Source organism: Mchenga conophoros, linkage group LG17 (genome assembly GCF_057382185.1).
Source record: "Mchenga conophoros isolate Kocher_MC1m ecotype Shallow Benthic linkage group LG17, M_conophoros_male_GT1.1, whole genome shotgun sequence".
NCBI lineage: Eukaryota > Metazoa > Chordata > Actinopteri > Cichliformes > Cichlidae > Mchenga > Mchenga conophoros.
The window spans coordinates 21,007,710-21,023,508 of NC_140542.1; the positions used below are offsets into that span (position 1 = coordinate 21,007,710).

The window sequence follows — 15,799 nt, forward strand, 5'->3', positions numbered from 1 at the left end:
AATGATCTTCTTATGGCCTCTGACAGTGGACTCATCTCTGTGCTTGTCCTGCTAGACCTTAGTGCAGCATTCGATACTGTCGACCATAATATCCTATTAGAGCGATTAGAACATGCTGTAGGTATTACAGGTACTGCACTGCAGTGGTTTGTATCATATCTATCTAATAGACTCCAATTTGTACATGTAAATGGAGAGTCCTCTTCACACACTGAGGTTAATTATGGAGTTCCACAGGGTTCAGTGCTAGGACCAATTCTGTTTACATTATACATGCTTCCCTTAGGCAGTATCATTAGAAGACATAGCATACATTTTCACTGCTATGCAGATGACACCCAGCTCTATCTGTCCATGAAGCCAGATAACGCACACCAATTAGTTAAACTGCAGGAATGTCTTACAGACATAAAGACCTGGATGGCCGCTAACTTTCTGCTTCTTAATTCAGATAAAACTGAGGTTATTGTACTTGGCCCTGAAAAGCCTAGAAATATGGTATCTAACCAGATTCTTACCCTGGATGGCATTACCTTGGCCTCCAGTAACGCTGTGAGGAACCTTGGAGTCATTTTTGACCAGGACATGTCCTTCAATGCACATATTAAACAAATATGTAAGACTGCGTTCTTCCATTTGCGCAGCATCTCTAAAATGGTAAATGGTAAATGGTAAAAATTAGAAATATCCTGTCTCAGAGTGACACTGAAAAACTAGTTCATGCATTTATTACTTCCAGGCTGGACTACTGTAATTCATTATTATCAGGATGTCCAAAAAACTCACTGAAAAGCCTTCAGCTAATCCAAAATGCTGCAGCAAGAGTACTGACAGGGACTAGAAAGAGAGAGCATATTTCTCCTGTTTTGGCTTCCCTTCATTGGCTTCCTGTTAAATCCAGAATTGAATTCAAAATCCTGCTCCTCACATACAAGGTCTTAAATAATCAGGCCCCATCTTATCTTAATGACCTTGTAGTACCATATCACCCTATTAGAGCACTTCGCTCTCGCTCTGCAGGCCTACTTGTTGTTCCTAGAGTATTTAAAAGTAGAATGGGAGGGAGAGCCTTCAGTTTTCAGGCCCCTCTTCTGTGGAACCAGCTTCCAGTTTGGATTCAGGAGACAGACACTATCTCTACTTTCAAGATTAGGCTTAAAACTTTCCTTTTTGCTAAAGCATATAGTTAGGGCTGGACCAGGTGACCCTGAATCCTCCCTTAGTTATGCTGCAATAGACATAGGCTGCCGGGGGATTCCCATGATGCATTGAGTTTTTCCTTTCCAGTCACCTTTCTCGCTCACTATGTATTAACAGACCTCTCTGCATTGAATCATATCTGTTATTAACCTCTGTCTCTCTTCCACAGCATGTCTTTTATCCTGTCTTCCTTCTCTCACCCCAACCGGTCGCAGCAGATGGCCGCCCCTCCCTGAGCCTGGTTCTGCCGGAGGTTTCTTCCTGTTAAAAGGGAGTTTTTCCTTCCCACTGTTGCCAAAGTGCTTGCTCATAGGGGGTCATATGATTGTTGGGTTTTTCCTCTGTATCTATGAAACGCCTTGAGGCGACTTATGTTGTGATTTGGCGCTATATAAATAAAATTGAATTGAATTGAATATACATGCATATACATATATATATACATATACATATATAAAACACCCAGCACGCCCCTGCGGGCGGTTTATCCTCCAAGCTCGGGTCCTCTACCAGAGGCCTGGGAGCTTGAGGGTCCTGCGCAGTATCTCAGCTGTTCCCAGGACTGCGCTCTTCTGGACAGAGATCTCCGATGTTATTCCCGGGATCTGCTGGAGCCACTCGCCTAGCTTGGGAGTCACCGCACCTAGTGCTCCGATTACCACGGGGACCACTGTTACCTTCACCCTCCACATCCTCTCGAGCTCTTCTCTGAGCCCTTGGTATTTCTCCAGCTTCTCGTGTTCCTTCTTCCTGATATTGCTGTCATTCGGAACCGCTACATCGATCACTACGGCCGTCTTCTTCTGTTTATCTACCACCACCACTATGTCCGGTTGGTTAGCCACCACCATTTTGTCCGTCTGTATCTGGAAGTCCCACAGGATCTTAGCTCGGTCATTCTGCACCACCCTTGGGGGCATCTCCCATTTTGACCTCGGGACTTCCAGGTTATACTCGGCACAGATGTTCCTGTACACTATGCCGGCCACTTGGTTATGGCGCTCCATGTATGCCTTGCCTGCTAGCATCTTGCACCCAGCTGTTATGTGCTGGATTGTCTCTGGGACATCTTTATACAGCCTGCACCTGGGGTCTTGCCTGGTGTGATAGACCCCAGCCTCTATGGATCTTGTGCTCAGATATATACACATACACACACGCTTTCAAGTGTGTAATTTAAGTGATCTAGGTAGCTCTGTTTTTGAAGTTCAGTTAACACTAGAAATTTGTTTTGGAGTTTGTACATGTTTTGTCTCTAGGAGCCACCGCATATATTTATATACAAAAATAAATAGAACCACTTTTTTACGTTAGTAATTCCTTTTGTGCATAGTTTTATATTATTGCTAATAATAAATTAAAGCAACAAAATAACCCGAAGAGCCGGGTCTCTAACAAGAGCCAGAAATCCCATCACTAATGCTCGCACGTCAACATGGGCAGGTATCTCTCTCAGGTGCACCAGTGCAGTCCACCATCATGCAGTACAATATTTCCTACCTGACAATTCTCATCACCTAATGGCGTATAAGATATTCAGAGTGCAAAACAAAACACAAAAAGGCAGTAAAAAGTGACAAAAACAAAAAGATCGCAGAACAACGCTCTTAAAGAGAAGTGTGTGGCTCTTAAAAGAGCCGTTTGATGGATTAGGGCGACTGAGTTTAACCGCCAAAGCCGTACAGAGTGCGGCCCTGCCTCTTCAGAGCATACACCACATCCATGGCGGTCACAGTCTTCCTCTTAGCGTGCTCCGTGTAGGTAACAGCATCACGGATGACGTTCTCCAAAAACACCTTCAGCACTCCGCGGGTCTCCTCGTAGATCAGACCGGAGATACGCTTCACTCCGCCACGGCGAGCCAGACGACGGATCGCGGGTTTGGTGATACCCTGGATGTTATCACGGAGCACCTTACGGTGACGCTTGGCGCCTCCTTTCCCGAGTCCTTTGCCACCTTTGCCTCTTCCACTCATGGTTATAATTTCTTCTCTGAACGAGCAAAGTCGAATGAAGTTAAACTCCACGGAGCCGTGTTATTATGTGTGCTCGGCGGACGTAAGAGAAAACAGACGGTGTGACGGCGACTCGAAGCTCAGCGGCTCCGCCCACTCTTCTATTTTCTAAATGTGGAAATGTGGTCTTTTGTTAAATGACAAATTAAGTCTAACCGAAGGGAGACTCACACCAAATCACACACAATGTCTGAGTGGAGTTCACATTTTTATTTCAAACTAAACCCAAGTGTCCGTATTTGTAACAAAAACCACACACCCTCTTAACGTTTCACCCAGAGTCTAGCATAAGTGTTGAACTACATTAAAACGATTAACACATGTATAGATCACACACACACACACACACGGAGGATGTCACTGTAGTTTGAAATGTGAAACTGAAACGAATCGCGTTTATTTATTGTATTTGTAATCCTGTCCAGGATTTTACGATCAGAATTGTGATTTGAAGCCAAACATTTGCCTCACCAGGATGAGCTCAATAAGCTCTTGTTCACATGTCATTATTTCTGAGAAACCCACAAGTGTATTTATTCAGTGCTTTTCGCAGACAAGGGACCACAAAACATGACCCCCCCCCCAAAAAAAAACAAAACAAAACAAAACCACACAAACTACAAAACCAAACCAACCAAATAGTAATAATGCTAAATGATATAGTGATGGCGTTAGGACTGTTCTGGTCAGGTGGTCCATCATTAAGTCCTTGAAATTTCTCTCTTCTTTTTTTATTCAAAGCATACAAGAGTAACACAAGCTGTAATTTATGTTTCACCATCATGACAGCTACAAATTAAATAAAGTCAGGACATGTACGCTTTAGAAGAGATGTGTGGCTCTGAAAAGAGCCGTTGTTCGGGATTAAGTAAAGATGCAGTTTACTTGGAGCTCGTGTACTTGGTGACGGCCTTTGTGCCCTCAGACACTGCGTGCTTGGCCAGCTCACCGGGGAGAAGCAGGCGAACTGCGGTCTGGATCTCCCTGGAGGTGATGGTGGAGCGCTTGTTGTAGTGGGCCAGGCGGGAGGCTTCAGCGGCGATACGCTCGAAGATGTCATTGACGAACGAATTCATGATGCTCATGGCCTTAGACGAGATGCCGGTGTCGGGGTGGACCTGCTTCAGCACCTTGTACACGTAGATGGCGTAGCTCTCCTTCCTGGTCTTTCTCTTCTTCTTGCCGCCCTTGCCGGCGGTCTTGGTCACGGCTTTCTTGGAGCCCTTTTTGGGCGCTGACTTGGCGGGTTCAGGCATTTTCTTACTTCACTTCCTCACAGCGGAGAATGTGCTCGTCAGCTGAGAGTGGCTCTTTTATTTCCGCTGTATGCAAATAAGGCTGTGCTGTTCCTCGCCTGTCATTGGCCGAGCTGTTGCTCAGGTTTACACAAAGGCACACAGTCAACAGTGAAAAAAAGCACTTGAAATCTTCCACGAATCTCATTATTTACATATGAATTAGAGAACATCACCTTAGTTTTTACTATTTTATGGCATTTTACGGATGCAATGTTTCCCCTCATAACGTCAAAGTTACAGGATATATTGTCCTGAAATTCTCAGGGCTTAAAACCCTTCAGGGTTCATTTTTACAAGTATCCTGTTTTATTGAGCTTTGTAAGAGGAAGTGAGTGTGTCGGTGATATTCAGTTAACAAACAGTCAGGTGAATAATCAACACTGAGACACTTGTGTAGGTTAACGTGCTGCACGGGTGAAAAGCTCAGAGCAAATCACACCGAACTGCAGTATTCGTTTATTTTTATAGGTTACATTGTCAATATGCAAATATAATCACATTTCCTGTTACGCAGGTCCTGATGCTGTCTGTGTGTGTAAGCTGTGTGTGTGTGTCACAAAGTATGTGTGTTGCAAGTCAATTTCTAAGAATAATATAATGCAAGTCAACTTCTGTGGATATGCATTTCTGTGCTGGTCTCTTGCGGTAAATCCCAGTGTCACAGGGTCAGCTTCCTGTTTCTACAGAAAACTGTGTCTGGTGAAATATGTGTAACATAACTTTTGAACCATAAGCAAATAAAACAATAAAAACTCCCTAACAGAGTGTGTTAAAGGGCCTCTTATAATCCTAACTCTGATAAAACTCAGGGTGCTTTGTGATGAGATGCTGCTTTAGCTTTGCTGGCTTCATTTATTTTATTTTTTTACTTCTTGAAGACACAAACACACTTTGGTCTGCCATTGTCATTCTCGATAAAGCCAAATACAAATTAATTATTGTGATACTTTAGCTAGTTTGGCTTTTGCATTACTCGATGAAGTAGATGGACTTAAATATTTGTCCATTGCGCTAATTAACTCAACCCCGGATGATGCACATGTATCTAGGTGCCACCATAGGTTTTTTGCTTATACCCAATCTGTGGATTGGGAACACCAGTTTGAGAGCCTCTGCTACAATGAGAGGAAGATAACGCCAGACATTCATTACACGTTAAAAAAAACACAACGTCGCCTAGCCTTACAAAACAACCACTTTAGTGGACCAAAATTCAACATGCAAAAATGACTTATATAAGATGTCTCTCTGACATCACTTTGTGCAGTGAGTAAATTATACTCTCTACCTAATAATCAGAAACACATCTAACTTAAGATAACCTTTATTAGTCCCACACATGGGAAATCTGCGGGAATATTCCCTCATATCCACCCCTATGTTTTCTTTTCTTTAATAAAGGAACAGCTATGAAGAAGTAACTATACAGTCAAATTCAGCTTTAAACTTCGTTGCCAGTAAATTTAAAAACCAACAACTCCAGCTGCAGCTGCCCCTTCCGGGAACCTGGATCTACCAGAGGTTTCTGACTTTTAAAAATTAGTTTTTCCTTTCCACTTTTGTCAAGGGCTTGAATCAAATCAAAGGAGAGCACACCTGTATACCCTATGCTGTACTCAGCATAAGGTATACATTTCAGATATCAGTCTGTCTTTTCCAGCAGGATTTTATGGATCAGACCCAGAATAGGAATTGTAGAAATTCAGTCCAGCTGCAGAGTGGACACTGTGCTAACTTGGAATGCTACTCCTAGTAATGCATCATAAGTCAGCTCCTATTAATAACTAAACCTATCACATGATTGCTGGTATGTATTCAGCAAACAATAATCTTCAGCAGGCTCTTGAATTGCTGCAATTAGAAGATTGCTTAGTGTGTCTTGACGACACGAAGGGTAAGAGAGAAAGTCGTCCTCTGGGATCAAAGCAGTGAACACTAGCCCTCTCACCTCAGCGATCAGAGACAGCTGTGATTCTACCGAGAGGGTAGTCAACCAACCAAGTGTGAAGTTACACATGAAGAGTAGAAGTTTATCTTCGAGTGAACAAATTTGCCAGTGACCTTCATGGTTGAATTACTGACATTCACTTGTTGTTCCCCTTGTACCTTATAAAAGTCATTAAGATTACATTACTTATTTAGTCATTTTGAGTACTTCTCTCAGTTTTTATAGGATTTCCATAATCAAAGATCCAATCAAAGATAAAATCTTCCTCAGAGGCAAAATCTTCCAGATACCGTATTTTCACGCACGGTACTAAAATGCGCAGTCTCAGTTATGTGTGCCATTACTGTATTTAACACACACATAAGGCGCACCTGATTATAGGGTGTGGGTTTTATATATAATCTACGCCCACACTTCCCCCTTTAATGTTCTCATGGTGTCCTCTACTACGTCCGCCTTACAACAACAACAGACACAAGCATACAAGTCTGCGTATTTAAAAATGGAGCGGGAGCAAAACTGAATTTGGTATTCACATTTATTTTACCGGTAATCGTCATCAATCAAACCCATCGAAGTCCTCATCCTCTGTTTCTGAATTGAACAGCTGCGCTAAATCTCCATCAAACATGCCAGGTTCACTTTCTTCACTGTCAGAGTCACAATTACTTAATTATTATAGTATTAGTCATTATACTGTAAACTACAGGCAATAAAAAGTGAACCACAGGGGCCTTTTATATTCAGCAACAGCTGTGCTTTGTCACAGTCTGCAGAGCATCCTGTGTGGAGTGTTTAAACATGATGCAGAGGCGAACTCCAGTAGAAAATGAGTTCTGCCCCCACATTCAGATGTTGTAGTCAGAATCTGACATAAACAACAGGAAAAGATCCATCCTGCCTTTTATCAGTGGTTCACGCTGCTGCTGATAATTGTGTGCAGGATATGTATTCTTGGCACACTGGGCTCCTTAGCACCAACTGAGCATCGTTTTAAATGGAATACTGCTTATTTCTCAGCAGCTTTTCAGCTTCCACATCTTCCTAGATCTCTTCACTCTAAAAAGGAGAAACGGCACTTTAGGGTCAACTCTAAAATGCTGTATGAACTACTGTACAAGAAGGGTTACAAAATGGTAAGGCACAACTTTAGAAATAAAATGAGAAGACTGAAATTATGTGAAAATGACTGCAAGACTTCAGAAGAGGAACGTACAACTGTAAGTATCTCTCTCACAGGTAAGTGGGAACACAAGCTCAAGGCTTGGCTTGTACTTGGGTCGCACTAACTTAGTAGGACAACAATCCAGCAAGTACTCAAGAGCTGCCGCTCCCTTACGGAGAGGCCACAACGAGGGCATCAGGAAAAGGTGCGTGATTAATCCAGGCGTGTGAAGGCAGAAGATGGGAAACCTCACACTTTGAATCACCTTGTTGTTGAATTGTGCTATATAAATAAACTTGCCTTGCCTTGCCTTCACACAGTCCTGCTTCTGCACCAAAACCAGAACAGATAGACACACATGACAGAGAGGAGAGAGAAAGAGAATGGTGAGTTGACCGGCGAGGACAAGGTTTCTTAAAATCGGTGGACGGACAGAAAAGTAATCAATATATAACTCTTTCGGCAAATCGCAGATACTTATTTAAAAAATTTGATGATGTGAGAGAAACTACTCAGGTCTCAAAAGTTAAACAAATATGAAAATAGTCAACAGGATTATTTTAAGTTTAAATTAGAGTAACATCTGAAAACAACAGGATTATTTATAAGTGAGACTGTTAATTTTGTTTTTCTGGTGCAACTCATCATATTTGTTCAATCCAGTATAAAGCATGAGACTTTATGTATTTGTCCCAAATTAAAACTAAATAATCCCACTTTGCAGTAATACCACTTCCAGCTCATCGTGGAATATTATAATAATAATATATTTGTAATTATTATTTTATTAGATTAACACAAGACGACTAAACAGTTTCATGAATTCTTCCTGTCCTGCAAATAACGTTTCTCCTTTAAACCCCACAAAGCCTTCATTGTTGTTCCTCTGAGCTGCGTCACAGTAACTTAATCTCGTACCTCCCACATGTCTACTTCCAAGGAAAGTTGTCCCTCCTTCCCTCAATTTCTCTTTCCTGGCATTTCTCTGCTGCTCTTTAGCTTCCTACATATCTTTGTCCTGAAAAGGAAAAACAGCACTTTAGGCTCAACTGCAGTTTTTAAATGTGCTGACTAGGGCTGGGCCATATCATACAGTTCATGGTAATACCGGTATAATGTCGGGCAACGATAAAAAAAATGAAATATCACGATAGAATATGAGTAAAACGCGCATGCGTACCTTTGTTTTCATACGCACATGGCGGAAAAAGCATGGTGGAGAATGAGAAGGGCGAAAGCGGATCGTTAAATGAAACGGATGAACCAGAATTGGTTTGTAAAAATCCTGCAACTTCAGTGGTGTGGAACTGGTTTAGCTTTCGTCCGTCAGATACACAACAAAGCACTATTTTTGGTAGCACATGCTAGCGGCCCGTCGTTATTACCTTGTTTTTTGGAAAATACGGCGCACTTAAAATCAATCCTTTGATTTTTCTGAAAATCGACAGTGCCCCTTATAATCCCGTGTGCCTTATGTATGAATTCTGGTTGTGTTTACTGACCTCGAAACGATTTTATGTACACGGCGCTCGAAAATTTGTCAAATGTTTTAGTACAACTTTGCTAAGACGAATCCGCACCGCTTGATGGATTGTCAGAGCATTACGGACATCGTAGGCAGGAGCCTCGCGGAGTGATACGTACTGTGCATCAACATAATATTACGGTATTGTGTGTGTATAACCTCTTTCTAAGTTTTGTGGATATTATACATGGTTATGCTGAGGATATGTCAGCCAATTTCCACTGGAAATTCCTTTTGGTTAAACTGTCAGCAAGGATTTTGCATTTGCACTGTTAACTTTTTATATAATTTTAATGCACATAAAAAAAGCTGCTTGTTTAAGTGAAAATACGTTGATTTTTTTTTTTGCACAAATAAAGTTGTGGAGTTGTAAAGTATTTTGTCTAGTGTCACTTATATCGTCAGTTATATCGTTATCACAAATTTTCAAATGTATATCGTGATAAATATTTTTGGTCATTTCGCCCTGCTCTAGTGCTGACTGCTGAACAGGAAAGGGTCGCAAAAGGGTAACATGAAACTTTACAACTTTAGAAATAAAATGAGAAGACAGAAAGGATTTAAAAACAACTGCATGATGGCACAAACTACAAAATCCAACACAAATCAAATCAACCGCTGCAACATGTTGTAGGCATCAATTCCAAATTTTACATTCAGTGATCATTTTTTCATCTCACAAGTTTCTGTTTTTTTCACAGCTGCAGATTCCAAAACAGTGACGTGGGACTCAGGGTAGTGTTTGCATTGCTTTGCTCTGTCTGACAGCTCGTTCACACTCGGAGGACTAAAAGTGCTCTGTGGACGCTCAAAGTCTTTGTGGGTCGAATTATTCCACAATGAAAAATGATTAGGAATCAATAAAAAAAAAATCAAGTGTGATATGCACAAAAAACTACAAAGACACAAAAAACTACAAAACCTACTTCATAAAACAAAAAGTATTATTTAATAAGATGCAACTATAAAAGTAATAAGGAGGGAAGTTAAAGACGATGTAATCTGTATTTGAGTGCAGTACTCATACTGCTTTACATTTGAAACCACTGCAGATATGATACAACATAAAAAGTTATATACAAATCTTTGTGCTTAAGTGCAGTACCCTTATAAACATATCTCATTTATTAAAAGAAAACTCTGAGTACATTGTGTGCAGATGCAGTAAAAATTACTTTGAGCTGTAGAGGAATAAACTGACTTTCGGTAAGTTATCTCTCCTCCTGCTGACGACAGATTCTCATAAAAGTAAAATGAGTCATGTCTCCACATCTGGATTGTTTTAAACGGGGCATAACACCGCCCTCTCCTCCACTCCAGCCAGTCTGTGAACAGCTTCCGTCCCTGCTCACAGCAACAACTATTTCCGCTGGATTTACTGGAAGGAGGAAGACCCTGCTTTGAACCTCCCCTTGTTAAACAAGCATTCCACACAAGTTTCCACCTCTAACATATCGGACGTCCCGCCCAGCAAAGCCCTGAAACCCTTCAAAGCAGCTCACTCAGCTGCTCTCCTCTCACTTCACTTCACTTCGCTGCAGTCGGAGCTCATCTGGACTTTGGGCTTTGGACTTTTCCAGCTGCAAACATGGCTCAGATCAACATCTGCCTCAAACACATCTTCACTGTCTTCAACATATTCTTCATGGTGAGTAAAGAGATTATTTAGGAAATGATAATCGCAGACTTTAATCCAGAATCTCCTTAAAGACATCAACCAGTCAGCAGGCAGACGCAGCAGTCAAAAACAACCACATTTGCCTCCTTTTTTACAATTAAATGAAACCGAAGCTTAGAAGAGTAAAATAAACCGACATCAACTCAACACGTTTGTTCTTACTTTCAGAGTTTGTTGTTGTGCTCGTCCACGTGTGTGGCTGTGCAGTCATTTCATATCCTGGTTGTGTTTAAAGGATCCAGCAGCTCTAACCAGACTGTTTCTGTTTGTTCAGCTTGCTGGTGGAGTAGCCATCGCCCTCGCTCTGTGGTATCAGTTCTTCATGGACGTTCGAGGATATAACGTGAGGACACATTCAAACATAAATGTAACATGTGGGAACAAACAGACAAAGCCCACTAACCTTTCGTGACACTTTTGTCCACAGCTGGAGGGTCGCTCCACCCAACTCTTCATCCTCTACGTGGTGGGCTGCATCGCCATGATGATCGCCTTGCTGGGAGCCTACGGAGCCCACAAGGAGAGCAAAGTGGCCCTGATCATGGTGAGTTCAGACTGTCATTGGTTTTAAGTTTTGGGGATGTTTTGGGTTTTTCTCATTTTTATTATCTTTGCATTACAGTATGGTGCTCTGCTTTGAGGTAGGAGCCAAAAAGGGTGTAGTTTGTGTGTGTGAGCACCCGTGTGTACAGCTGTGAGCATGAACGCGCTTGTATTAAAAGGTTCCTTCATGTAATGATCTGCTAGAGGGTGTGGGGAGCCACAGCCCCGTCCTCCAGGGCATGAAGCAGGTATGGAGGAGATCAAAACTCCAGACATCCAGAGGCCCTCAGAACACAAGAGACCAAGGAAGACCAACAGAGGGGCAGCCGCGCCACTGTCCCAGAAAGAGCTGATGAGAGCCCCAGATGAAGGGCCACTCAGCAGCCGCGGAGCAGAAGCCAGGGGGGGTTGCAGTGACATGCCCGTGAGCTCCGCCAGCAGCCAGCTGTGCCAGAGTGACTGAGCCCCAGGTCGAGAGGCTGAGGGCACCCCACCCCCGAAGTGGCCCGAGCGAGACCCAGGCTCCAGGCCCCGACAAGCAGCCACCAAGGAGTGAGCCGGTGTGTACCTGGACGCCCATGCCCGGATACAAAGAACAACCAATGCACTGATGTCTGAGGGCGTCTGCCACTGGCAGGGGAAGTGGTGGGGGAGATAGGCCTCCATACCTTGGAGGGCCTGAGATGTCCCTAGAGAGGTGGCGTCTGATACCCAACCTGACATGTAGACACAGACATACAGGCACACACAGATACAGACATCCATTCCCACCCTCATGCTCTCATATGCAATTACTCATCACTCACCCAACGTGGAGACAGACACAAAGAGACATTGTACACACAATCACACTCCCCAAGCGTACTCTAAGCCCCAGGTCTAGATACCCTTGCCCCTGGAGGGGGAAACTGCACCCAGACCCAGGTAGTGTTTCCCTTTTCCCTGGGGTGGAGAGAAGCAGACCGACCCTCCTAGGCCCCCTGCTCCAACAGGCAGCAGAGAACGGTTTTATTTTGGTGGTCTCCCATCTTGTTTGCTGTGTTTAGTTTTGCTTTCTCTTATCTTCCCACATTGAAAAGAAATGGAAAAAACTTATAAAAGACTTGCATAAGATGTGGCCTACTTCATATAATGAATCATATAAGGCTTATATGATTTACCCATGAAAGTAGCCACTTTCATATATTGTTTTAGTAAGTATCCAAAACATACAAGTTTCATTTATATAATTTTTCTAGGGATCTTATATCTGTTTTCACTCTTGTATGCTTTTCATACAAGTTTCACACAAGACAGATACAAACTTTATAAGATTTATATATATCTTTTCCATATGGGTTGTTAGTCTCATTCCATTATGGGCTGTTTGTATTTCTTAATGAAGACCATCTGTGACAAATGTAATAGTCATGATTTGATAATGCAAGTGTTTAAGAAAATGAATGAATTTTCCTCTGCAGTTCCTGGTGTTTATGGTCATTGGATGCTTGGTGATGCTCATAATTGGAATCCCTGCTGCCATCATTCATCCTCAGGTAAAGGCAGGATGCTGGACGAAGTCATGTGAAGAGATTTATTTGATTTAACTGGAAAAACTTTTTAAATCATGCTTTTTTTTAAATAATCAACACATATAAATACAATTACTTTTTCATTACTTTACCTTACCCATATTATCTTTCATAACCATTAAAATGCTTTAATTTTTAAAATATAAATGTAATACATGCTATAAAAATATTTGATTTTTGCAGCTCAAAGGCATCGTGGAGCAGACTTTCAGGAGGTTTGTGCCTCTGGACAAATCTTCAGAGGATGTGAGGAACATGGCTGAGGTCATTCAGGAGAAGGTGAGCTATTCTAACTTGCTCGCTGCAATCTCTTAATCTTTTTAAAATGAGTTTTTCTTTTGTTGTTGCTAAATACAAGTTACATTCATGGAAAAAAGATGCACTCAATCAGGGCATAAAAGATTTAGCACTTGCAAACTGGTGATGATGTAAAATAACATCAGATGACCTTTGAAACATGACATAATACACTGTGCCATTATTTATATACAGTTGATAGTTGGCAGCAAGTGAGCTTTCAGAATAAGAGCAGGCAAACTGTCCACAAGTAATTTGATCACTTTTTTCTAAAAAAAAAATTCACACACTTTTTAACGTTTATTTCCAGCTGATGATCCTCCTGAAGATGAGTAACTCTCCTCTTTCTTTCTTTCTTCTCCTGCTGGTGTTTGTAGTTTCACTGCTGTGGTCTGTTCAGCTACAAAGACTGGAAGAACATCCCCGACTCTTGTGTATGCAGCCAGGAGGAGGAGAAGGAGGGCAAGTGTCAGACTGTCGAAAACAACGTGAGTATCGATGCACCCACTTGCTTCACTGGTCACGGTGTGTCACAGTTTGTAACGTCTTTATTTCTGTAAATTTTCCAGACTTTCATGCTGCAGAGAATGTCCGTCTACACTAAGGTGAGCGACCCAGCACCCTTTTGAAAAGCTTAAATCATTCCTCAGTTTATATCAGAACTTGACAGTTTTTATTTTTCCTTCTATTTTCAGACCTGCTTTCCCACCATCATGGACCACATTCAGTTTCATTACAACATCATGCTTGTGGTCAGCTTCACTCTGGCTGTTCTAGCTGTGAGTATTATCAATTATTCAAGGATTCGGTAGCATAAATGTCACATCTGCATTCTCTGCATTTAGTCCCTGCTATTATTTATGTGACAATGAGAAAGTCATAGTATACATGTAATATATTTTTTCTACAAAGTTTGAATTCTCCATCTTCTCCATCAAATGTTGAAGAATTACAGCATCTGTAGTGGAACAAAAAGTAAACTAGTACTAAAATCTAAATTTGTGAAAAATCATCTTGTACGTAAATACATAGCAGTTTGAGTCTAAGTTCATTATAATATTAGTTCATTATGAATACAGAATCAGAATCAACATTTCACAACCTGCAGATGTTTAACTCAGCTTCCTGTGTTCCCCGACAGCTGCTTGGCATGATTCTGTCCTCCATCATGATTCACCAGCTGTATTACCCAAACAGACACACCATCGTGGTCTCCATGATGCCACCAAAATACGAGGAGCTGCACAACACCCCGGCATACTAGCCAAAGTACGATGCATTGTTTTTTTTCTTTCATACAGTCCTGTTTTTTTTCTTCTTGAATTTCAAAGTGAAATATTTTTCAAGCAGCATGAAAAAATTTTGTTTTGTTTTTAATTTTTAATTTTTTGATAACAACAGTGCTCCACAAAGCCCAATTCACTGTTTTCTATTATAATTTTAATGTTTTCATCAAAGTAATGCCTGACTTGTAAATACCTGTAAAAATGGTCTTGACCTAGTCCATATTTTTGTCTTAATGTCTCAAAGCTCAAGAATGCCCCCTCATGGGTAAGAGAATAATAAGTAGTTAAACCTTTTGAGACCCATATACTAAACTTATTATCGTAAATATTGGGCCAAAAAGTCAGTCATAAGAAATCCATCTCAATAGCTTAACTGCTTTCTCCAGCCCACTAGTCTGAATAACACCATCCCAACATTTCAGGAGGGAATCGAGCATAATATCACCCAAAATGGCAGTTTTATTTCTTAATTTCTTATCTGCCAAAATTGCTTTGATGCATAGAAATAATTCTTTTCACGTGGACTTTTCTGTGTTTGTGTTAAAAAAAAGTTTTTAAATTCAAAATGAAATTTGTACAATTTCACCCTTTTAGTTTCCAGCTTCTTCACTCTTTGCTGAAGAAAATTCACCTACTTTTGGCTCTAAAGTCTTCACCTTAACTACCATTACTGTAAAAACAGTCTTTAATCTCTAAATTAAAATCTCTTTCACAGAATTTCCTGCATTCCATCTCTGAACAGCCTATTTGCACTACTCTGCCTGGTTTACACTCAATGTCATTTACCCTTACCTGAATATTGTATATTGTATATTGCATAGCTTTCTTGTTAATTTGTATTGTATTTATTTAAATTTTTACTTTTTAATTATTTTATTTGCATTTTTTAATCACTCTCTTATATTTAAATGTTCATTTGCTATTTCATCTAGGGTTTGAGAGTAACGAAATTTCTATTCTCTGTATGTCCTGTACATGTGGCAGAATTGACAAATAAAGTTGACTTTGACTTTCAAATCAAATCAAATCAAATCAAATCACTTTTTATTGTCACATCACATGTGCAGGCACACTGGCACAGCACATGCGAGTGAAATTCTTGTGTGCGAGCCCCACAAGCAACAGAGATGTGCAAACACAACAACACAAACGAGCAAAATACAAGAATGGCCAACCTGAAACTAATAAATATATGTACAATATATAATAGTGTATGCATTTCTGGATGTGTATACTAAATATTTTCCTACGTGTGTGTGTGTGTGTGTGTGTG

General features: G+C 41.1%; 3 protein-coding genes across 3 annotated transcripts; 1 reads left to right on the forward strand and 2 right to left on the reverse strand.

Moving 5' to 3' along the window:
* Nucleotides 1-2,219: 2,219 nt before the first annotated feature.
* On the reverse strand, nucleotides 2,220-3,206 carry LOC146555438 (histone H4). Its single transcript, XM_085252912.1, has one exon. The coding sequence runs from the start codon at nucleotides 3,174-3,176 to the stop codon at nucleotides 2,865-2,867; it is 312 nt and encodes a 103-aa protein (XP_085109038.1). The 5' UTR covers nucleotides 3,177-3,206; the 3' UTR covers nucleotides 2,220-2,864.
* A 204-nt stretch (nucleotides 3,207-3,410) lies between these two features.
* Nucleotides 3,411-4,496, reverse strand: LOC146555439 (histone H2B 1/2). The gene has a single exon (XM_085251834.1). It carries the CDS (start codon nucleotides 4,469-4,471, stop codon nucleotides 4,097-4,099), a length of 375 nt encoding a protein of 124 aa, XP_085107960.1. The 5' UTR covers nucleotides 4,472-4,496; the 3' UTR covers nucleotides 3,411-4,096.
* A 5,498-nt stretch (nucleotides 4,497-9,994) lies between these two features.
* Nucleotides 9,995-15,565, forward strand: LOC146555440 (tetraspanin-8-like). Its single transcript, XM_085251833.1, has 10 exons — nucleotides 9,995-10,799; nucleotides 11,104-11,172; nucleotides 11,257-11,373; nucleotides 12,833-12,907; nucleotides 13,127-13,222; nucleotides 13,618-13,728; nucleotides 13,810-13,845; nucleotides 13,936-14,019; nucleotides 14,382-14,509; nucleotides 15,242-15,565. The coding sequence occupies exons 1-9, from the start codon at nucleotides 10,740-10,742 to the stop codon at nucleotides 14,502-14,504; spliced, it is 771 nt and encodes a 256-aa protein (XP_085107959.1). The 5' UTR covers nucleotides 9,995-10,739; the 3' UTR covers nucleotides 14,505-14,509; nucleotides 15,242-15,565.
* The last annotated feature ends 234 nt before the right edge of the window (nucleotides 15,566-15,799 follow it).

Coding starts and splice junctions, on each gene's coding strand:
- LOC146555438 (XM_085252912.1), bottom strand. CDS start 3,176: ATGAGTGGAAGAGGCAAAGGTGGCAAAGGACTCGGGAAAGGAGGCGCC.
- LOC146555439 (XM_085251834.1), bottom strand. CDS start 4,471: ATGCCTGAACCCGCCAAGTCAGCGCCCAAAAAGGGCTCCAAGAAAGCC.
- LOC146555440 (XM_085251833.1), top strand. CDS start 10,740: ATGGCTCAGATCAACATCTGCCTCAAACACATCTTCACTGTCTTCAAC. Junction 12,908..13,126: donor CTGCCATCATTCATCCTCAG/GTAAAGGCAGGA, acceptor TGATTTTTGCAG/CTCAAAGGCATCGTGGAGCA. Junction 13,729..13,809: donor GTCAGACTGTCGAAAACAAC/GTGAGTATCGAT, acceptor TAAATTTTCCAG/ACTTTCATGCTGCAGAGAAT.